The sequence below is a fragment of the Oncorhynchus kisutch genome, linkage group LG28 (assembly GCF_002021735.2).
Source record: "Oncorhynchus kisutch isolate 150728-3 linkage group LG28, Okis_V2, whole genome shotgun sequence".
Classification (NCBI taxonomy): Eukaryota; Metazoa; Chordata; class Actinopteri; order Salmoniformes; family Salmonidae; genus Oncorhynchus; species Oncorhynchus kisutch.
Window position 1 is genome coordinate 46,989,176 of NC_034201.2, and position 23,805 is coordinate 47,012,980.

The following is a 23,805-nucleotide window of genomic DNA, read 5'->3' on the forward strand; positions in this document are numbered from 1 at the left end:
CCATTGTCGTTATGGTTAAGCTTGAATTCTGTCAATAGGTTTTCATCTTGTAGTTCACATATATGCCCTGTTTTTTTTAAGCCACTACAAAACCCAAATCATAGCCCGATAAGATTGTCAGTACAATGTAAAGAACATCAAATCCAGATGTGACACACAAACTAACACAATGTTTTATTAGAGAGGGAAAGAAGTAAAAACACATTACATCATTCAAGGGCTGTTAAAAAAAAAAAAATATCAACGCGTGATTCCTTACTTGTTCAGATGACTACAGACCAGTGACCCAAAATATTATTTTACACACAGAAATAATACAGGATCTATAACTACGGGGCGGCAGGGTAGCCTAGTGGTTAGAGCGTTGGACTAGTAACCGGAAGGTTAAACAAATCTGTCGTTCTGCCCCTGAACAGGCAGTTAACCCACTGTTCCTAGGCCGTCATTGAAAATAAGAATTTGTTCTTAACTGACTTGCCTAGTTAAAAAAAGGTAAAATAAAAAATAAAAAAACTACTTATGCTTAATGTTTAAGGACAAAAACAAGCAAATGTTTGAATCATGGTGGTAGAGAACCCGTTACATTTTCAGCTGGTATATTATAGAACGGATATCAGATACATTTTGCGCCGTGAAAAATAAAATAAAAAAATAAAATCACGACTAAATCTCCACTTACAGTACAGAGAGGAAACTTAGTCTAAAAGAGAAAGTACTCTCACGAGAACAATCCCTTCTGGAGGTCACTGGTCTTACAGTGAAAAAATATATACTAATACATTCTGAAACAAATATGATGAAACGTTGGAGAAAGAAGAAGTCACTGCGTCTGAGCCCAATCTCATCGTCACTACAAGACCTTGTATCTTCCTTTGCTGGTGGGTTGGTAGGAGTTTTGCTAAAATGAGAGAGAACATTTATTGAGCAATGAGAATTTTTTAAATATATATTTTTTTTATACACCCCCCCCCACCCCTCGCCAAGTTAATTACTTTCAGTACTTTTAATACATTCAACTTTTATTACTGGTGTTCATACAATGATGCAACCAACATGTAGACTGACACGAATGATTCCCTAGGCCTAGCATCAATAAATAGATAGACAGATATAGATCGGAGATAACATACATATGAATTCTATTTCTATGGCCAGAACTTACTAATCTGATAAGCTCCTCCTTGATGAGCCGAGTGATCTCAGCCTTGGCCTTCGTAACGGCCAGCTCATTTGCACCTGTCAATCAAATACATCAAAAATATTACAACAAGTGACATCCATCAACAAAAAAACAACAACAAAAAACACTCACTACTGCTAACATGCAACACTCCAACATTGGTGAAGACTTGGAAGTGGTCATTGCAAGTAGAATAGCTGCTTACTCTCAATAGCCAGGTAGATCTTGCGTTCTCCCTCTTTGGGCTCTTTGCCTGGAGGGAAGTAGGTTCCTCTGATGGTGATGGCTGCCTCAGAGTATTCTCCGATCCTCTGGAGGGCCTCTTTAGACGTGACCTTCCACCTCGCAGTCTGGTGGAACACAGGAAACAGACATTAACATCTTCCTGTTCGCTTAGGCCGTATTTACAATGCGTTGATATAGGGTTGTGATTAGGTGGTACTGACCTCACAAAGCGTCTCAGAGTAGGACAACAGAATGTTCATGTCACTACGACAACCGTCTACCGACATGTCAATTAGATGTAGTAAAAACCAGCTTTTAGTCTTGAAAATCTTTGGTTGTTTAGTACACTATCGTATCCACTCTGCGAAGCCTCACATGTCAACCCTTAAAGAGATGAGTGAGGCTAAGGCTTAAGAGGGTGTGAACAATGCAGAATGGATGTAGACAAAGCAGAGCTCTCCAATAGGTGTACACAAAACAACGTATCAACTTTCAAAGCAGAATTACTTTCCCTTTATTCCTCAACTGTACGATAATACCATTTTCTAACTCTTGAGTCTCTACTTTAATCTAATGTTAAAAAAAAATATATATATATTATATATATATAAGACCAAATCAGTCGGTCACAAATACGAATAAGATCAACCAGTTTGTGTTTCGCCGTAAACTCCGTCCGTCAAGGAACAGACATGGCAAATAGACCGTTCAGCGTTCAACTGAAAGAGAATCAGCATGATAAAGTAAAGCATAGTTCATGCTATGTGAGTCCTCCACCTACACCCTAGTGTTGAGTCCCAAATGACAACATATTCCCTATGTAGTTTACTACTATTGACCAGGGCCCATAAAACACTGTCTAGGGATTAGGAAATAGGGTAAAAGTAGTGCACTATATAGGGAATAGGGTGTCATTTGGGATCCAGGCCCATATAAAAACTGACCTGAGGGAAATCATTGATTTCCAGCTCCTCTTCGTATCTCTTGACTGTCTCGGCCTGTTCAGCTGCCTGCCTCTCCTCCTCCAGCTTCTCCACAGGGATATAGTTGAGCTTGGCGTTGATCTTCTCAGCCAGCTGCTCGGCGATGGTCTTCGCCGAGACGGAGGGGGCCATGATTGTGCCTCCTCTCAGGATGGCATTGGTGGCCTGTTGCATCACATCCTGTCCAGAGAGAGTAATGGATTATGTCAGGATGGAAGGTTGAAGACTACTAAAAAAACTCACACAGAAACACAGACCCACCCACACCCACCTGAGCCTCAGCCCCCAAGTTCTTCTGGGCGTTGATCCTGAGAGCCAGTCTCTTGGCCATCTCCAGTTTCTGGATGTTCCCAGCAGAGGGGGCACCGAGGTTGGCTAGGCCCCCTGCTGCTGCAGCCGCAACGGCCGCAGCGCTGGGCGGCCCTCCCCCTGGAGCCGACAGATCCTTCACCCTCTTCTTGGAGTTGAACATGCTCTCGATCTGCTCGTCAATCTGTAAAGACAGGGTGAGATATTGTGTCAATATAGTACGTATTCTACGAGGTTTTAGAAACGTATTGTTTGACCACAATGGATGGGTTGCGATATACATTATCAAGAGTCTGGAACCAGGTGAGTGTTCCCTACATAACCCTAGTCTGGAACCAGGTGAGTGTTCCCTACATAACCCTAGTCTGGAACCAGGTGACTGTTCCCTACATAACCCTCTATAACCCTGGTCTGGAACCAGGTGAGTGTGTATGTCCCAAATGGCTCCCTACATAACCCTCTATAACCCTATTGGGCCCTGGTTACTTACAAGCCCTTAACAAACAATGCAGAAAAATAAGTTAAAAAATGTAAAATAACTAATTAAAGAGCAGCAATAAAATAACAGTAGTGAGGCTATATACAAGCCACAGTTGGCATTCTACTCTAAGCTTTAGGAGAGTGTGGAACCTGTACTCACATCCTGGGCCCTAGTCACATGATCAGAACCTGTACTCACATCCTGGGCCCTAGCTACATGATCAGAACCTGTACTCACATCCTGGGCCCTAGCTACATGATCAGAACCTGTACTCACATCCAGGGCCCTAGTCACATGATCAGAACCTGTACTCACATCCTGGGCCCTAGTCACATGATCAGAACCTGTACTCACATCCAGGGCCCAGGCTACATGATCAGAACCTGTACTCACATCCAGGGCCCTAGTCACATGATCAGAACCTGTACTCACATCCAGGGCCCTAGCTACATGATCAGAACTTGTACTCACATCCAGTGCCCAGGCTACATGATCAGAACCTGTACTCACATCCAGTGCCCAGGCTACATGATCAGAACCTGTACTCACATCCAGGGCCCAGGCTACATGATCAGAACCTGTACTCACATGATCAGAACCTGTACTCACATGATCAGAACCTGTACTCACATGATCAGAACCTGTACTCACATGATCAGAACCTGTACTCACATCCTGGGCCCTAGCTACATTATCAGAACCTGTACTCACATCCAGGGCCCTAGTCACATGATCAGAACCTGTACTCACATCCAGGGCTCGATCCACATGATCAGAACCTGTACTCGCATCCTGGGCCCAGGCTACATGATCAGAACCTGTACTCATAAACAGGGCCCTAGTCACATGATCAGAACCTGTACTCATATACAGGGCCCTAGCTACATGATCAGAACCCATACTCACATCCTGGGCCCTAGTCACATGATCAGAACCTGTACTCGCATCCTGGGCCCTAGCTACATGATCAGAACCCGTACTCACATCCAGGGCTCCGTCCTCGTCATCAGAGTCCTGCAGACCCAGAGCGGCCTTCTGCAGCTTCTTCCTCTCGTTAGCCAGGGCATGCTCCGTCTCGTCAAACTTGAAGCCCTTCCCTGAGAACCCGCTGCTGCTCTTGATGCTTTTACCCTCCTGGGGAAAGAAAAAGGCCATTATAGAGAGGGTGTGTTACATTCACCGACTGATGACACAGTGCTAGCAGCAATGGGAAGTAAGCCAGCGACAAAACCGGTCTAATCTTGTTGAATAGAGAGTTGAAGAAATAAGGACACAGAATATAATATTGTAATTCGTCGTTGACAATCATCAGCTGTAATGCACAGTGTTTTTTGTTGTTGTTGCTGGGCACACATAGACCGTTTCCACGACAACACAGGAACAGCACAACTTCAGAACTTCCTCTTACCGCTTGCCGCTGGTTTTTGAAGGACAGCCACAGCTGCTCCAGCTCCTTGGGCACAGGGGACCCTGAGAGCTCCAGGGCCTTGATGATGTCCCCGGCGTAGCGTGCCTGCTCATCTGTGATGAAGGTGTAGGCAAAGCCCTGGGACAAAACAAAATCAGGGTGGGTTTTAAAATTAGGGTTGTAACTGTACGCGTATTTGTTCCTGAACCGTTTCGTTACGGAACCTGGGTTCGAGTCCTCGCGGTGAACCCTGAACACTAGGCCTATGCCTTCCACTGAAATGTGTCTTCCGCAGGCGATGCATGCCTCGTGTAAATCTGAGCTGGAAAAAAAATAAATACTTAAAAATATATATTTATACACTTTTTTTTTTTTACCTAACTAGGCAACTAAGAACAAATTATTATTTTCAATGACAGCCTAGGAACAGTAGGTTGTTCAGGGGCAGAACGACAGATTTGTACCTTGTCAGCGCAGGGGTTTGAACTTGCAACCTTTCGGTTACTAGTCCTGTGAGTACAGGTTCTGATATGACTCATGATTATATACTGATTTAGGAAAACCAACCCTTTGGAATTTATTGGTGGGGCAAAAAAAAATCTGAGTTAATATTTTAGACTGATTGTGGGTTCTATCAATGTAATTATCAGCATAATTTCCAATCCCCCATTTTAATTTTTTAAATAAATAAATACCTATTTTCCTTATTTATCATTATCTATTAACCATCTCTCCCCTAATTAGAGTAAAATATTGGACAACAATACTTAGGCTTCTACTTCCAGCTATTCGTTTACCAGACGCGGTATATTTAACATTAGCTCTCTTGTTTTTAATTTGTTTGTAGTTAGTCTCACCCTTCAGCTCCACTCAAACCCCTCCCATCTATCTCAGCTCCACTCAAACCCCTCCCATCTATCTCAGCTCCACTCAAACCCCTCCCATCGATCTCTGAAAACCATCCAGTTTTAAATACCAACAACTCTGTATTTTCTTAATGAAACTCAAAACTACAGTAACTACTGGCATTACATTTTCCCGCTGTAGCGAAACCGAACCGTGACCCCAAACCAGCAATACGTACCAAACCGTTATACCCCTAGTTTGAAATGAATTTTTTTTTTTTTTTACCTTCATTTAATTAGGCAAGTCAGTTAAGAACAAATTCTTATTTACAATGACAGCCTAGGTTAACTGCCTGTTCAGGGGCAGAACGACAGATTTGTACCTTGTCAGCTCGGGGATTTGAACTTGCAACCTTCCGGTTACGAGTCCAACGCTCTAACCACTAGGCTACCCTGCCGCCCCAATCAATCAAATGCATCTTTTTTTTCCTAATATGGTTGAAGAGGTCCTTGGAGGGGAATAAAAAACAACAACATTTTGGCCCAGTAATTTGTTCCATTTTAGTGATCAGAATTCCTGGAATTCTTGATAAACTAGTAATCACAATGAATTAGTTTGATGGACTACTAGGGTATCGTACAGGACCACTACTCACTTTGTTCCCGGCTCTCCCGGTACGTCCAGCCCTGTGGACATAGTCCTCGTAGTGGTTGGGACAGTTGTAGTTGACGACTAGGATCAACTGCTTGATGTCCAGCCCCCTGGCTGCCACAGAGGTGGCCACCATTAGCCGACACGCCCCGTTCTTAAAATCATTGATGACGCTGTCTCTGTCGTACTGGTCAATGCCTACATTGAGGGGACGGAGATAAACAGACGCTTGTTATCAAATGATATAGTTCAAAACAACGGACATGATAAAGGCGAAATGTTTATCTGCCATAAATAAACATAGTTTAATTAGAAGATATAATAAGGAAAATGGTCGAGGAGACGATGAGCTCAGCCCGGTCACTTTCAAACCCTGAACTAACTGAATGAGCTCAGCCCGGTCACTTTCAAACCCTGAACTAACTGAATGAGCTCAGCCCGGTCACTTTCAAACCCTGGACTAACTGAATGAGCTCAGCCCGGTCACTTTCAAACCCTGGACTAACTGAATGAGCTCAGCCCGGTCACTTTCAAACCCTGGACTAACTGAATGAGCTCAGCCCGGTCACTTTCAAACCCTGAACTAACTGAATGAGCTCAGCCCGGTCACTTTCAAACCCTGAACTAACTGAATGAGCTCAGCCCGGTCACTTTCAAACCCTGAACTAACTCAGTGTGTCCCAAATGCCACCCAATTCTCTACATCAGGGCTATTCAACTCAAGACCCTACGATGTCCCGAACTGGCTGCTTTTCTGGTCTACCTGATAATTAAAAATTGCACACACACCTGGTGTCCCAGGTCTAAATCACTTCCTGATTGGAACTGTCTTCAAGGTCAAGAGTTGAGTTTGAAGGTGCTACTTTTGACCAGAGGACCAATTTTGTGGGCGGCGCCTCAGACGAATGACAATAGAACACTGGTGCGTTTGTATGACATTACCTCCGTGCAGAGACATGCAGGGGTAGGAGGCCTTCATCAGGTCTTTGAGCAGCCCGTCAGCATGCTCCTGTTTGTCCACAAAGATGATGACCGAGCCCTTCTCCTGGTAATGGCCAAGGATCTCAAGCAGCTTCAGGAACTTCTGGTCCTCCTCAATTACCAGCTACGTGGAGAGAAGACGTGATGAGGGGAAAACATGGATGTCTATGTAACTTCAGCTTGATAAGAGAGAAATGGCAGCAACACTAATTTAATATGGAATATGTAAAAGATGGATGGTGGTGCCATTGACAAAATAGGAGATATATTCTTATTCATGGTGAATAGTTAAGGACTCCAGATATTTCCACCTTTAATTAAAAATAAAAATAAACATAATTCCACTTTGACATTATGGGATAGTGTGTGTAGGCCACAACATCCAAAATCTAACCCATTTAAAAAATTTAGACGAACACAAAAATGTGAAATAAGTTTTTTTTTTAAAAGGTGTGAATACATTCTGAAGCCACCAAAACAAAAAAATATATAAAAATATTTTTTTAAATGCAAATGTGTAAAGTATTGGTCCCATGTTTCATGAGCTGAAATAAAATCCCAGAAATTGTTCATACACACAAAAAGCTTATTTATCTCAAATGTTTTGCACAAATTTGTTTACATCCCTGTTAATGAGAATTTCTCATTTGCCAAGATAATCCATCCAGCTGACAGGTGTGGCATATCAAGAAGCTGATTAAATAGCATGATCAATACACAGGTGCAAAGGCCACTCGAAGATGTGCAGTTTTGTCCCAAAACACAATGCTACAGATGTGTCAGGTTTTGACGGAGAGTGGAATTGGCATGCCGACTGCAGGAATGCCCACCAGAGCTGTTGGTATAATGTTAATTTCTCTACCATAAGCCGCCTCCAACGTTGTTTTAGATAATTTGGCAGTACATCCAACCGGCCTCACAACCAGACCACGTGTAACAACGCCAGCCCAGGACCTCCACATCAGGCTTCTTTACCTGCGGGATGGTCTGAGACCAGCCACCCAGACAGATTAAGAAACTGTGGGTTTGCACAACCAAAGAATGTCTGCACAAACACCTCAGGGTCTTGACTTGACTGCAGTTTAGCATCGTAACGGACTTCAGTGGGCAGACGCTTTTTTTCTTGTGCGGATGTTCAGGGGGCCGGAACAAAATTACAAATAATTTGTAAAACTGCTCAATTTAAAATCGCAAGAAGACCAAACAGATATAATATTTGAATAAAACACCATTTCAAACTTTTCTTACATTGGTATACGATCTCATACAGTATATACTGTATCTGTGTTATGTGTGGGAAGAGTCTGGAACAGCTTTCCAAAATGTTAAATCACCTGGAGCTGATTTTCTAGTGTTTTTACTGTCTTATGTCCCAAAAATAAATTTAAAAAAATATTTTTTTGTTCACAAAACTTGAGCAAAATAAAATGACTGGCCTGCGGGCCTCCAGTTGCGTAACCCTGCTCTGACGGGATGGTTTACATATGATATCCTGTGTAGAACAGGAGTTTTTCATCACCACATCACATGACTGACTAGGAATAACTCCGGGCCCTATCCACTGTGCACCAAAAAAAAAAAAAAAAGGTTAAAGAGATGGAACTCGCACCCTATTCCCGTTATAGTGCACTACTTTTGACCAGAGCCCTATGGTCCTTGGTCAAAAGTAGTGCACTATAAAACGGTAACAGTTAGGACACACAGAGAATGTAAAAAGGCCCAGTCTTACCACATGTTGCTCCACATCAGAGCACACCACGCTCCTGCCTCCCACCTGAACCTCGATAGGCTTGGACAGTATCCTCCTGGCCAGTGCCTCCATGGCCCGCGGGAACGTAGCGGAGAACATGACCGTCTGCCGGTCTGGACGCACGTTGTCCATGATACGCATCACCTGGGGGAAGGAACATTACAGGAGAGGACATGACCTATTATTCTGGTGCCCGGGTCAGGTCTAAATAGCTGCGATAACATGAAATATGATTTTTCTTAAAAAATTCGATTTTCCTTTAAAAAACACGTAATGTGCGTCTGTCTACCTGTGGCTCAAAGCCCATGTCGAACATTCTATCCGCCTCGTCCACGACCACGTACGTGGCTCGCCGCAGGTTTGTGACTCGACCTACACACCCAAGGAAAGTATAGTGACACAGAAAAACAAGTTACTCTCTGGAAAGTGGACTCACCCAAAGCTTTCACACAAAGTTCCTGAACCTCCTGGTAAATTTACCTCAACAAGCCTAAAAACAAACCCAAAAAATACTTTTTTTAAAAATTTTTTTTTTTAAGTCTTCCCTTTTCCTAAGGCATTAAATATTGCACTTCAATTCACACAACTGCCATTTATTGTGTTCAGGCCTACTGTTAAGCGGACAGAATATTAGGTTTCTATATTTGTCTCGTCTTGCGTACCATCTCAGGGGCACGAGGAACCTGTAAAAATGTCAGAAAACAGCCAATACAATACAAGCCATGGGGCCACGTCAAAGCACTATGTTGACCGCCTTTTCACCTACAAAACCAAACAGAGAGATTACCTGGCATGTGCGGAAGGAAAGAGCGCTATAAAAACTGTGCGTTTTTTATTACACGATTCTATTTTTAAAAATGTAGCATTTACACACACAGTCATAAAACAACACTGACTTTAATACAAAATGTAAACATATTCACACCATGTTCTACTTTAGGCTTCACATGTTATTCAAATCCATACACGAGTGAAATGTCTGACTTTTTACATGACTAACAAGGAAACTTGACTTGGGATAAAGGTTTGTTGAAAGCTTGACTTACGCCCCTGAACGTGAGGACCACCCACGAGGCAGTATCGTCTCTTCACCTACTTGTAGCTGATCATTATTTCTTCAGGGAACACTTCAAAAATGGTCGGATATGATTTCCAAGGCGGTCAGATAACGTTGACAGTTTTAGTTAAAAAAAAGAGGTACCGACTTGACTCTCGTACGGAAATATTTCATGCAAAGCAGGACATTTTACACTTTCTATCAGTACGTGGGTCAGAAAGTGACATTTCTAAGTCAAAATAATTATAACACTGGACATTGCACACACACACACACTGCAGGTTTCTCACATATCAGAAATCCCTATCATTATATGTTAACTGGATACAATACACACAAGAGAGCTATGAGACAAGGTGTGTCACTCACCGCTGTTGGCACCTAACATGTCAATCATTCGCCCTGGTGTGCACACAATGATCTCTGCTCCCCTCTTCAGCTCAGCAATCTGCATCACAAGCAAGAAACAAACCATTTTTAAAATGTTTAAATAATGATATTCAACCAACGTACAGTCCCGTTTGCCTTTTCCAAACTGATTATAGGGCTTGACATTTACTTTCATAACTACTTGCCCAAAAGCTCAAGGTCACATGTCCCGCCCCCCCCCCCCCCCGCCCCCCTAAAAAAAGGTCTGTAACACCATGTTAATCTTTGTATGATGCGATGAACAACTTTACAAAATAAAAATGTATTACTAATCAATTTAACCTTAGAGAATCCGACAGAATTGGAGGTTACACTATGCCTACTGGGCTTCTCTGTATATTCAAGCCTGTCTTAAAATATCGCACTGCCCCTTTAAAAGGCTCTCCTGGCGTACTGCCCCTTTAAAAGGCTCTCCTGGCGCACTGCCCCTTTAAAAGGCTCTCCTGGCGCACTGCCCCTTTAAAAGGCTCTCCTGGCGCACTGCCCCTTTAAAAGGCTCTCCTGGCGCACTGCCCCTTTAAAAGGCTCTCCTGGCGCACTGCCCCTTTAAAAGGCTCTCCTTGAAGATGGTTGGCCACACTTGGGAGCTTATCAAACATAGCAACATTACAACCAAATACTTTTTGTGTCTTTATAAAATAATTCCCCCCCCCCAGGGGCTCGAAATTAAGTGCGAACCTTTGATTCAAAATAATAAGACTGTTGAAAATAGATTCTGGGGGACAGTTCTGGGACGACATATCTAAAATGTATTCAGCCACTGCACTTTAAAACATTTTTAAAAAGCAAACGAGGCCGATGAAACAGATCAGACCGTTTAGCTTAAAATGTTGATCAAGTTTTTATTTCGGCTGTGATCTGTTGCGTCAGCCTCATCTGATGATGAGAAAAAAAAAAAATACAAAGACAAATGAAAACAACTATATGCAACTAGCAGGAAACTCCAGTTCTCAAAAGCACACTCAAGGGGTTTCATGTGACAAGATAAAAATATCCTGTTAGAAATTAAGTGGAGATTTAAAGATGCAACAACTAGCACGGGTTGCTAATATGACTAGTGATGCAACAACTAGCACGGGTTGCTAATATGACTAGTGATGCAACAACTAGCACGGGTTGCTAATATGACTAGTGATGCAACAACTAGCACGGGTTGCTAATATGACTAGTGATGCAACAACTAGCACGGGTTGCTAATATGACTAGTGATGCAACAACTAGCACGGGTTGCTAATATGACTAGTGATGCAACAACTAGCACGGGTTGCTAATATGACTAGTGATGCAACAACTAGCACGGGTTGCTAATATGACTAGTGATGCAACAACTAGCACGGGTTGCTAATATGACTAGTGATGCAACAACTAGCACGGGTTGCTAATATGACTAGTGATGCAACAACTAGCACGGGTTGCTAATATGACTAGTGATGCAACAACTAGCACGGGTTGCTAATATGACTAGTGATGCAACAACTAGCACGGGTTGCTAATATGACTAGTGATGCAACAACTAGCACGGGTTGCTAATATGACTAGTGATGCAACAACTAGCACGGGTTGCTAATATGACTAGTGATGCAACAACTAGCACGGGTTGCTAATATGACTAGTGATGCAACAACTAGCACGGGTTGCTAATATGACTAGTGATGCAACAACTAGCACGGGTTGCTAATATGACTAGTGATGCAACAACTAGCACGGGTTGCTAATATGACTAGTGATGCAACAACTAGCACGGGTTGCTAATATGACTAGTGATGCAACAACTAGCACGGGTTGCTAATATGACTAGTGATGCAACAACTAGCACGGGTTGCTAATATGACTAGTGATGCAACAACTAGCACGGGTTGCTAATATGACTAGTGATGCAACAACTAGCACGGGTTGCTAATATGACTAGTGATGCAACAACTAGCACGGGTTGCTAATATGACTAGTGATGCAACAACTAGCACGGGTTGCTAATATGACTAGTGATGCAACAACTAGCACGGGTTGCTAATATGACTAGTGATGCAACAACTAGCACGGGTTGCTAATATGACTAGTGATGCAACAACTAGCACGGGTTGCTAATATGACTAGTGATGCAACAACTAGCACGGGTTGCTAATATGACTAGTGATGCAACAACTAGCACGGGTTGCTAATATGACTAGTGATGCAACAACTAGCACGGGTTGCTAATATGACTAGTGATGCAACAACTAGCACGGGTTGCTAATATGACTAGTGATGCAACAACTAGCACGGGTTGCTAATATGACTAGTGATGCAACAACTAGCACGGGTTGCTAATATGACTAGTGATGCAACAACTAGCACGGGTTACTAATATGACTATTGATGTAACAACTAGCATGGGATGCTAATATGACTAGTGATGTAACAACTAGCATGGGATGCTAATATGACTATTGATGTAACAACTAGCACGGGTTGCTAATATGACTAGTGATGCAACAACTAGCATGGGATGCTAATATGACTAGTGATGCAACAACTAGCATGGGATGCTAATATGACTAGTGATGCAACAACTAGCAAGGGTTACTAACGACTAGAAATATGCATTTGGTTGCCGGACAATAAAATTGTTAATTTGAAACCCAATAGAACATGAGAATATGCCATGGCAACAAGCATTTAAGTGTTTATAAAATAATCCCCTCAACATTTCTATTGTCAGATTTCAGCTAGGCTACTTTGAAACAACATGTTTCATAAAATTATAAAACGTCTAGGTTTTAAACAATTAAGTTTATGGTTAAAACGTTTATTTTCTTTCTTAAAAATAAAAAAATGCTGACAGCCACTGTCCTTCACTCTCCTGGTCTTATGACTATTTAATCTGAACGAACCATGCCTCCAGTATGTTTGACAGAATCAAGCCTTTTAGACACTAACACAACTTATCCTTCATTATATTTAGGCAAACATGAATACCGTTTAGCCTATATTTAATATACTTAAAAAGTCTCAAAGTTTGGCACCATTTTATGGCGCCTCCCTCATGTCGGCATCGGTTTGGACATGAGGCTGTATCCCAATATGCATCTCACCTACACTTTGACATGTATTTTGTGCATGAAAAATATATCTGAATATTATGCCAATGTTGGCGCCTCTGATCCAATTCTGATTGGAGTAGGCCAACTGTTTCATAGTGATGTTTTAAAATTTAATTTTTTATTGTCCATTCAGACAACTTAAATCTATATTCTTCTTGTCTGACGAATATATATATATATATTTTTTTTTTAAACTTGTCCCAGACAAGAGAACAAGCATTAATGCTGTGTTTTCATGTGTTGCTGCCACGCTATGGTCTTAGATCTCTCTTTATGTAGTGTTGTGTTGTCTCTCTTTATGTAGTGTTGTGTTGTCTCTCTTTATGTAGTGTTGTGTTGTCTCTCTTTATGTAGTGTTATGGTGGTCTCTCTTTATGTAGTGTAATGGTGGTCTCTCTTTATGTAGTGTTATGGTGGTCTCTCTTCATGTAGTGTTATGGTGGTCTCTCTTCATGTAGTGTTATGGTGGTCTCTCTTCATGTAGTGTTATGGTGGTCTCTCTTCATGTAGTGTTATGGTGGTCTCTCTTCATGTAGTGTTATGGTTGTCTCTCTTGTCGTGATGTGCGTTTTGGCCTATATTTGATCTTTAATCCCAGCCCCTGTCCCCGCAGGAGGTATTTTGCCTTCTGGTAGGCCGTCATTGTAAATAATATGTTCTTAACTGACTTCCTTAGTTAAATAAAATGTAAAAAATGTATGTCGAGCCCTGTATTATTCAAACCTACAACCTAGGATTTCTTTAAATACAATGTACAATTTTTTTAATATATATTTTTTTATCATCATGATAAATCGTAATTGGTTCTACCTGTTCACTAATCCCAGTGCCTCCATATACACACACCACCCTCAGGTTCAGAGGCTTGGAGAACTTCTTGCACTCCTTGGTGATCTGCAGAGCCAGCTCTCTAGTGGGAGTCATGATCACAGCTGAATGGGGGAAGAGAACAGACAAATAGAAGTCAGACAACATACTCTCATCGTCTATTTGCCCTTAGAAAATACAGCACCTTCCTTGAACAGCTGTCATATCGTTTGATAGGACCATTCTGCTCAGCAAATTAAAATTTGGCCCTGTCCGGGGGGTGTCCTCGGATGGGGCCACAGTGTCTCCTGACCCCTCCTGTCTCAGCCTCCAGTATTTATGCTGCAGTAGTTTGTGTCGGGGGGCTAGGGTCAGTTTGTTATATCTGGAGTACTTCTCCTGTTCGGTGTCCTGTGTGAATCTAAGTGTGCTTTCTCTAATTCTCTCTTTCTTTCTCTCGGAGGACCTGAGCCCTAGGACCATGCCTCAGGACTACCTGACATGATGACTCCTTGCTGTCCCCAGTCCATCTGGCCATGCTGCTGCTCCAGTTTCAACTGTTCTGCCTTATTATTATTCGACCATGCTGGTCATTTATGAACATTTGAACATCTTGGCCATGTTCTGTTATAATCTCCACCCGGCACAGCCAGAAGAGGACTGGCCACCCCACATAGCCTGGTTTCTTCCTAGGTTTTGGCCTTTCTAGGGAGTTTTTCCTAGCCACCGTGCTTCTACACCTGTATTGCTTGCTGTTTGGGGTTTTAGGCTGGGTTTCTGTACAGCAATTTGAGATATCAGCTGATGTACAAAGGGCTATATAAATACATTTGATTTGAAAATTGTGATTTACACATAAAAAGCAGATATGCCAGCATTCAGGTTAATTTAGGTGTAATTGATATGGGGTTGTATGACAAAAAACTAGTACAAAAGGGGCCCTTACCGATGGGTCCCTCAGCCTCCTCCAGGGGCCTCTGGTCCATGATGTGACGGTACATGGGAAGGAGGAAGGCGATGGTCTTTCCACTGCCGGTCTTAGCAATGCCAATGAGATCTCTCCCAGACATGATGGCTGGAATGGCCTGAGCCTGGATGGGGGTGGGCTTCTCATAGCTGTGTCTGGAGATGTGAAGACAACATCACTTAACACACCTATCTAGAAGTGTATGGCAAGTGAATCACAGGCGACATCAGCACTGAGCTAAAAAGGCTAGAGCTGCCGCTTTCAAGGAGCGGGACACTAATCCGGACACTAAGCCCTCCGACAAACCATCAAACAGGCAAAGCATCAAACTATCAAGGATTACAAATAGAAACCCAGCCGCGAGTTGTCCAGTGACGCAAGCCTACAAGACAAGCTAGATACCTTCTTCTATGCTTGTGTCGATGCTAGCAACACTGAACCATCCATGAGAGCCCCAGCTGTTCCGGAAGACAGTGAGATCACGCTCTCCATAGCCGATGTGAGTAAGACCTTTAAACAGGGTAACATTCACAAGGCTGCAGGGCCAGACGGATTACCAGGACGTGTACTGAGAGCATGCGCTGACCAGCTGTCAAGAGTCTTCACTGACATTTTTAAACTCTTCCTTACCCAGTCTGTAATACCTACATGTGTCATGCAGACCACATTAATCCATGTGCCCAAGAATGCCAAAGTAACTTGCCTAAATGACTACCGACTCATTACACTCTCAAAGCATTTCATGGCTACAGATGTAAAGCTCGTCATGGCTCACATCAACACCATCATCCCAGACACCCTGGACCCAATTCGCATACTGCCCCAATAGATGACAATCTCCATTGCACTCCACACTACCCTTTCCCACCCGGACAAAAGGAACACCTATGTCAGAATGCTATTCATTGAACACCATAGTGCCCACGAAGCTCATCACTTAGCTAAAAGACTCAGGGACTAAGCATCTCCCTCGCAACTGGATCCTGGACTTCCTGATGGGCCGCCCCCAGGTGGTAAGGGAGACAACACAACCGCCACGCTGATCCTCAACACAGGGGCCCCTCAGGGGTGCATGCTTAATCCCCTCCTGTACACCCTGTTCACTCACGACTGCGTGGCCACGCACGACTCCAACACCATCATTAAGTTTGCTGACGACACGACAGTGGTAGGCCTGATTACCAACAACGATGAGACAGCCTTTAGGGAGGAGGTCAGAGACCTGGCAGGGAGATGCCAGGACAACAATAGCCTCTCCCTCAGCATCAGCAAGACAAAAGGAGCTGTTCGTGGACTACAGGAAACGGAGGGCCGAGAATGCCCCCCATCCACATCGACGGGGTTGTAGCGGAGCCTCTTCATTTCAGGAGGCTGAAAATATTCAACATGGGCCCTCAGATCCTGAAAAAGTTCTACAACTGCACCATTGAGAGCATCTTGACTGGCTGCATTACCACTTGGTATGGCAACTGCTTGGCATCCTACAGCAAGGCACTACAAAGGGTAGTGCGTACAGCCCGGTACATCACTGGGCCACTCCCTGCCATCTAGGATCTCTATAACAGGTGGTGTTCCAGGACCTCTTAACCAATAGTTACCCGGAATATCTGCATTGACCCTTTTTACACCTACGGTTTTGGCTTATCACATACGCTGCAGTTACTGTAAATCATCTATCCTGTTGCATAGTCACTTTATCCCTACCTATATGTACAGTACATATCTACCTCCATTACCTCGTACCCCATGCACATCGACTCGGTATTGGTACCCGTGTGTATATAGCAAAATTATCGTAACTCATTGTGTATTTATTCCATGTGTTATTTTTTTAATAAATATGATTTCTTACTTTTAGTTTCTCTGCATTGTTGAAAAGGACCCGTAAGTAAACAATTCACTGTTAAGTAGATCCACTGTAGATTATTTCACATTGAAAATCACAGTAGCAGGGGGTTTAGAAACCATCACACCTACTCCATACCAGTTCCCTCTATAGTGCACTATTAAGGCTCTGGTCTAAAGTAGTGCACTATATAGGGAATAGGGGTCCATAGGACTCTGGTCAAAAGTAGTGCACTATAGAGGGAATAAGGTGCCATTTGGCCAGTCTGTTGTTTAAAAAAGTATGTATGTGACAAATAACATTTCGAATTTGATCAACTGCTGATTACATAACAAATGTATGATAAGGTCCTATTCATTTGGACCAATAGGTAACATACTTATATCTGCTACAATGTCAAACTTTGTCTGCGACACTCACCTCTTCAGTGCACTTAGGATCTTCATAGACGTGCCACACTGAACCCATGACTTGATGGGCTTGGGACAACCTTTCCCTTTGACTGCGATACCCTCCAGGTCCAGCCTGTGAACATTCACCTCTGTATGCATTCATCAAAAGGAAAGGAGTTAGATCAACGATGGGCAACTTTGATAAGGGGTGGGACACACACTCACAATTTTTTTAAACTCATGACGGGCCGCAGTGGCTCGCAGGTCTGCCTTAATTTTATGCAATTCTACACATTTTGCCGTGGGGGCGTAGAGAAATGTCTGCAAATTATATATATATATGATTTCTGAGTGAGAGTGACTAACAAATTCGACCATGATTACTACAAGTTTAGATAGCTGTCTGCTAGACTAATTTACCAATCTACCATTTTTTTTTGTGCTAACGTGCTAATTGAGTGACTGTCAGTGACTGACATAAAGAGACAAACTGCTGATGCCCAACCTCATTTTGAAATTGCACTTGGTATATTCCTCTACTCTCTCAACATTAGGTTGATACCCCAATCGAGTTCCTACATTGTTAAAAAAATATGTGTGGGGGGGGGGGGGGGGTCCACGGAAATCGATCCGTGGACCTACAAAAGGGGGGGCCAGTTGCCCACCCACCAGCAACATTGACACTTGTCATTTAGCAGACAAAAGCAACAAAAAATATCCACACCAAGGTTTTCCGTGCTTTTTAACCTAATCATTACATTTGACAGGTCTATCTACCTATATCTATATCTTTTTAACCTAGTCATTACATTTGACAGGTCTATCTACCTATATCTATATCTTTTTAACCTAGTCATTACATTTGACAGGTCTATCTATCTATATCTATATCTTTTTAACCTAGTCATTACATTTGACAGGTCTATCTACCTATATCTATATCTTTTTAACCTAGTCATTACATTTGACAGGTCTATCTACCTATATCTATATCTTTTTAACCTAGTCATTACATTTGACAGGTCTATCTACCTATATCTATATCTTTTTAACCTAGTCATTACATTTGACAGGTCTATCTACCTATATCTATATCTTTTTAACCTAGTCATTACATTTGACAGGTCTATCTACCTATATCTATATCTTTTTAACCTAGTCATTACATTTGACAGGTCTATCTACCTATATCTATATCTTTTTAACCTAGTCATTGATGGAAATACATTTGACAGGTCTATCTACCTATATCTATATCTTTTTAACCTAGTCATTGATGGAAATACATTTGACCGGTCTATCTATATCTATATATATATATATATATATATAGGGCTATAGGTTAAATTGCAAAACTAAGTGGAATTAAACTTGGCTTACCTCCCTACTCTTCTACATTTGCACACACTGAACATAGAAAGAAAATCTATTGTGTTATTGACTGTACATTTATGTGTAACTCTGTGTTGTTGTTTTTGGTCGCACTGCCAGGTCACAGTTGTAAAATGAGAACTTGTTCTAAACTGATCTAGTTGGTTAAATAAAAAATAAATAAAAACTGTGTAGATATTTGTTATGTATCTCATTTACACAGCATACAGATACAAAGATTTTGAGAGGAATATCTGTCAGACAGCGCGAGAGCTGCTACTACGACATCTCAAACAAGAAATACACAGGCAACGGAAGGCAGTCTTCATCAGCACGTCACACACCCCTTTGCAATGAGCTAGAGACAGTACACATTTTGAAAACATACTTAAAAATTGTTTGAAACCTGAATGTTTTTACTACATATTATGAGGCATGTTTTTACCTTGCTTTCAAAGTAGCCAAAATCAGACCCTATCCGTGAAGGCAATTATTTTAGATATCAACTTTATTTCATTGTCCAGTAGTCACAAACACACAATTCTAGTTATATTAGCAACCCATGCTAGTTGTTGCACATTATAGCTCCCCTTCTTTCTACATATCTAAAATGTTATTTGAATCTCTGTCACGGGAAACGGCTCGCTTTTTGACAACAGTGTTTTCTGACGAACTGCATTATGGAACAAACATTCGCATATGTAGCCTACTGCCTTGTGCGCATTGCTGCGCTTATAAAATGTGAAGATGTTTTAAATAAAAAATTGGTTTTGGTCAGTTTGTCAAAACAGAAAGAAACTTTTCCAAACACACTCTGTTGTGGGATGATAGATCCAAAATCCATACAACCAGTATGCTACATACAAATAAACCGTTAAAAAGCAAATGAGTCGGATGCAACAGATCAGAATGTTTAGGCTAGTAATTTTGCTATTCGTTACTCATCTTGTTGGCTGAGGAAAAGTTAAATGTGGGCATCGGAATTCAGTAAGGACCACAAATTGTTGTATCCTCGATTTGCATGTTCTGTTGAGATTAATTACCATAATCTAAATGTGATTTGTCATTCTGAGCACCGTGGTTGGACGCCCTAATCAGGTTACACACCCAATGGTTATGGGTCTAGTAAATTAAAAATGCTGCTGGTCAAATTTCCTGCGCCACAATTTCCTAATGGAATCCCTGCCACACATACACACAGGCTCGGTTTGCTTTTGGCAGAACTCGACTAGGCGACCATCTGTGCTCATACTCCTCAAAGTAATTTGCTTGAAAAACGAAGGAAAAAAATGCAATATTACTGTTGTTTGTCCCTTTGGAGCCACCGTAGCAACAAGATAGCCAGATACACTTCCTCAAAATAGTCCAAATTAATCAAAGATACAAATGTATCATTTTAAAAAATAAATGTATCTTTTGCAGAGATCTTAGTCGCGCAAATTTACATCCAGCTAAGTTGTTTGGTGCAGCATTTCTCAAGTGAAAAAAAATGGACATGAAAACTAGTCGTCTCTCATTGAATGACAACAAACACTTCATGTTCTCACTCCTAATTGGACTAGTACTGTTGACCAATCACTGAAGAAGGGGCGTAGACTTTGGCCACCGAACTTCGACTTGCCTCAAGAAAAACACACAAACAGCCAGGAAAACTGGCAAAGACCAACGTGGGGAAAAAAACGCCACAAAAGGTATTCATGATATACGAGCAAACTGTTTAGACTGGGAAGTATACGGTAAGCTTTACAGTTAGTGCAGTTAACTAAGTTTTACGGGGAAAACATCCACTATCAGTCATTGCAAATAGACCCTTTCTCAAAAAATAAGTGTGGGTGTGAGTTCTTATATATATATACACACACACACACACACACACACACACACACACACTTACATAATACACACACATACCCTCTGGAGACATCTTGGCCAGCTCTGGCACCTCTACATAGAAGTCCTTGCGGTACGGTTCGTACTCAATCTTCTGGTGATCCACTGGCTCCAGCACCTTCCTCTGTTTGGTCTGGTAGCCAGTCAGGGCTGTCGCCAGATCCACTTCCTCTTCCTCTGATGAGTACTGGGAAGACAGTGACACAACATGTAGGAACCTGCTCTCTTCAGTGAGAGAACTTCGAGAGAAGTTCTTGAGACTTTTGGACCAAATGGCACCCTATTCCCTACATAGCGCACTACTATAGCACCCCGTTCCCTATATAGTGTACTACTATAGCACCCTATTCCCTATATAGTGCACTACTATAGCACCCTATTCCCTACATAGTGCACTACTATAGCACCCTATTCCCTACATAGTGCACTACTATAGCACCTTATTCCCTACATAGTGCACTACTATAGCACCCTATTTCCTACATAGTGCACTACTATAGCACCCTATTCCCTACATAGTGCACTAACACTTGACCCCATGAGCCCTATACATTTACACAAACGATCACAATAAGAGCATGACAGGACAAAAACAGCTTACCTCCATTGCATCCTGGTCATTCTCCATCAGCTCACCCTTCTTTTTGTGGACATTTGGTCCCCTCTTAGTTTTGCATACGGTGACAACTTTGGATACATTTACTCCTCCCTTCTAATTGTGAGGAGGGCAACAACAAAAATAAAAAGAGAGAGAGAGAGAGACAGACAGACAGAGAGAGACAGACAGAGAGAGAGACACAGAGAGAGACAGAGATTGCATCACACACAAAAAGACCAAAGCAGCACATACTGACAGCAATGTTTCCAATGAGCTAAATACTGTATGTGTGAAGGAAACTATTGGGGGATGGTTTAACTTACCTTGTCGTTCCCTTTAGACTGGGGGCCCATGTTGAACTTCTTGACTTCCTCCTTGACCTCCTCCATGTAGGCGTCTAAGGTATCCAGCTCATCCTCTGCTTCCTGCTCCATGGGAGTAACCTCCTCCTCCTCTTCCTCCTCCTCCTCTTTCTTTTCCTCCTTCTCCTCTGGCCCCTTACCCTCCTCGCCTTCTTCAGGCTCTTCCTCGGGAGCTGTCCCTTCCTCATCGTCATCTGAAAGGAAGAGAAGTCTGGTGAGACCCTGTGTTGGCAGTTATCTAAATCAGTCTTTGAAAGTGGAAACTAATGCATTTAGGTACACATGAACCCCACAACACAACCATGAAAAGTAGAAGCCTGAGCTTGTTCCTCACCGTCATCATCCTCCAGACTCCACTTCTTTCCCTGCTTCATCTCCTCAATCTCTCTCTTGATCTCCTCGATGTTCCCTAGGGCCTTTTTCCTTTGGTCCTCCCTCCACTTCTCCACTCGCTCCTTCCTCTTCCTCATCTCTTCCTCCAGCTTGTTCTGGTCAAAGTCTTGCTGTGGGGACAACACATAAAGAATGCACAAATATTCAACTGTCATATTTCAGTCAAAGTTTCCAAATTGCTGAACAACATCTATAGTGGAATAGGACTCACATCCTCAACAACCTCCTCTTGCTCTTCTTTGATTTTCTTCTTCTCTGCAGAGGCTTCAGGGTTGTCTTTTTCCTTGCTTTTAGACAGACTGGCAAACCAAAACAGACAAATGAGAATAAGTTAAGGTCGGGGGTAAGTAACATTTATTGAGGGGGGGGGGTAATATAACGCTTTGGTAAAAACTCACGTCTCTTCAGTTTTCCTGCTTTTGCTGGGGCTTGCGGATTGAGATCTGCGTCCTCGGCTTCTAGACCTTCTATTCCTGTCACGGCTCCTGGAGCGCCTCTTCTCCCGACTCCTAGAGCGTCTGGATCACATCAGACAAACTCAATAACAATATCAGACCAGGCATATATAATTTCACATTCAAAGACACACCCTTACTCTGATGACTTTGAACAATCACTCACTCTTGGTCTCTGTCTTTCTCACACACACAACTCACCTGGGGCGCTTCCTGTCTCTGGACCTTGATCGGCGTCGGTCACGGCTGCGTGACCGCTCTCCCCGCCTGTTGCGGTCCCTGTCTCGGTTTCGTGAGGCAGCCCCATCATCCTTCTTGGAGCGTTTGTCTGGGGAACGGCTCTTTGATCGACTCCCGGACCGACCCCTCGATGCCGACCGTTTCCTGTAATGCCTAACAAACATTGACAGAAATTATTTAAAACACTTCAAATCACTTAACTAAAACAACTGACATAAATATATATATATATGTGAGTTAAAAACGTCGTTAGTGCGAGAGAGTAATGCCGCGTTCGGAACAACTGGGGATTCTGAAATGTACGAGTTCATTACGTTCAAGAAAACTGGGAACTCGGAGGGAAAAAAAGCAAGCTCGGCCTGAGAAAATCGTTTCTAACAGTCATCCAATTCAGAATTGCAAGTCGGAAACTCGGCCATCTATGCACAGATCTTTGGCCTCCGACTTTCCCGACCTGAAGATCACGAACGTCATGATTTGACCTCGCCCCCCCCCCCCCGAGTTCCTAGTTGTCTAGAAAGCACCATATACAACTGCACAGCACATGGCCAATGTGTTTTAAATAATTGTGTCGTTTGTGAATGCATTATCAAGTATTTTTACTTTGTCTATTAGGCTAACTAGCCAGCTAGCTATCTATCACATTCAATGGTCTGTAAACGTTAGCTAGCTTGTTAGCTAGCGCGTTGGATCAACGTTGCACACTTGATAGCTAGCTCGGCTTTTTTTAATCCTTCAAAACAGACAAAAAATTATAATTACAAGAGACCCGTAAACTCCTCACTTACCTTGACTCGCGCCCCATATTTACGTTGAGTCCACAAAGAGATTAAATATCAATGTTTTATTGTTAAACTTTGTGCATTTGTTTTCATGCGTGATCACGTTAGCTGTTTCCTGGAACGTAATCAAAAAGTGACGGTTCTTCTTAGATTGCGTAGCTACATTGGATGTGTCCGCCTCTAGTGGTGGGATGATTATTTTAACGTCATTATTGTAGAAATATTGTTACTAACAAGTTTAAAAAATATATATATTAGCATTTACTCTCCTAGTGCATAAACACATCATAAGACATAGTTGACCCAAATGTACAAGGTCAAA

General features: G+C 42.4%; 1 protein-coding gene across 1 annotated transcript; it reads right to left on the reverse strand.

Moving 5' to 3' along the window:
* Nucleotides 1-150: 150 nt before the first annotated feature.
* On the reverse strand, nt 151-23,621 carry ddx46 (DEAD (Asp-Glu-Ala-Asp) box polypeptide 46). Its single transcript, XM_020464987.2, has 23 exons — nt 23,490-23,621; nt 22,663-22,854; nt 22,405-22,524; nt 22,218-22,305; nt 21,948-22,116; nt 21,575-21,807; nt 21,255-21,365; nt 20,675-20,840; nt 17,421-17,541; nt 15,134-15,309; nt 14,191-14,312; nt 10,241-10,319; nt 9,104-9,186; nt 8,794-8,958; nt 7,026-7,188; nt 6,088-6,281; nt 4,587-4,724; nt 4,163-4,312; nt 2,660-2,881; nt 2,350-2,568; nt 1,386-1,530; nt 1,163-1,236; nt 151-898 (listed from the first exon to the last, which is right to left on the reverse strand). The coding sequence occupies exons 1-23, from the start codon at nt 23,504-23,506 to the stop codon at nt 851-853; spliced, it is 3,195 nt and encodes a 1,064-aa protein (XP_020320576.1). The 5' UTR covers nt 23,507-23,621; the 3' UTR covers nt 151-850.
* Nucleotides 23,622-23,805: the final 184 nt, after the last annotated feature.

Bases quoted from the DNA above. Each gene is read 5' to 3' on its own strand.
- ddx46 (XM_020464987.2), bottom strand. The intron at 22,306-22,404 runs GTGAGTTTTTAC...TTGGTTTGCCAG, and splicing joins AGCAGGAAAACTGAAGAGAC to TCTGTCTAAAAGCAAGGAAA. The intron at 2,882-4,162 runs GTGAGTACGGGT...CTGTCTTTACAG, and splicing joins ACGAGGACGGAGCCCTGGAT to ATTGACGAGCAGATCGAGAG.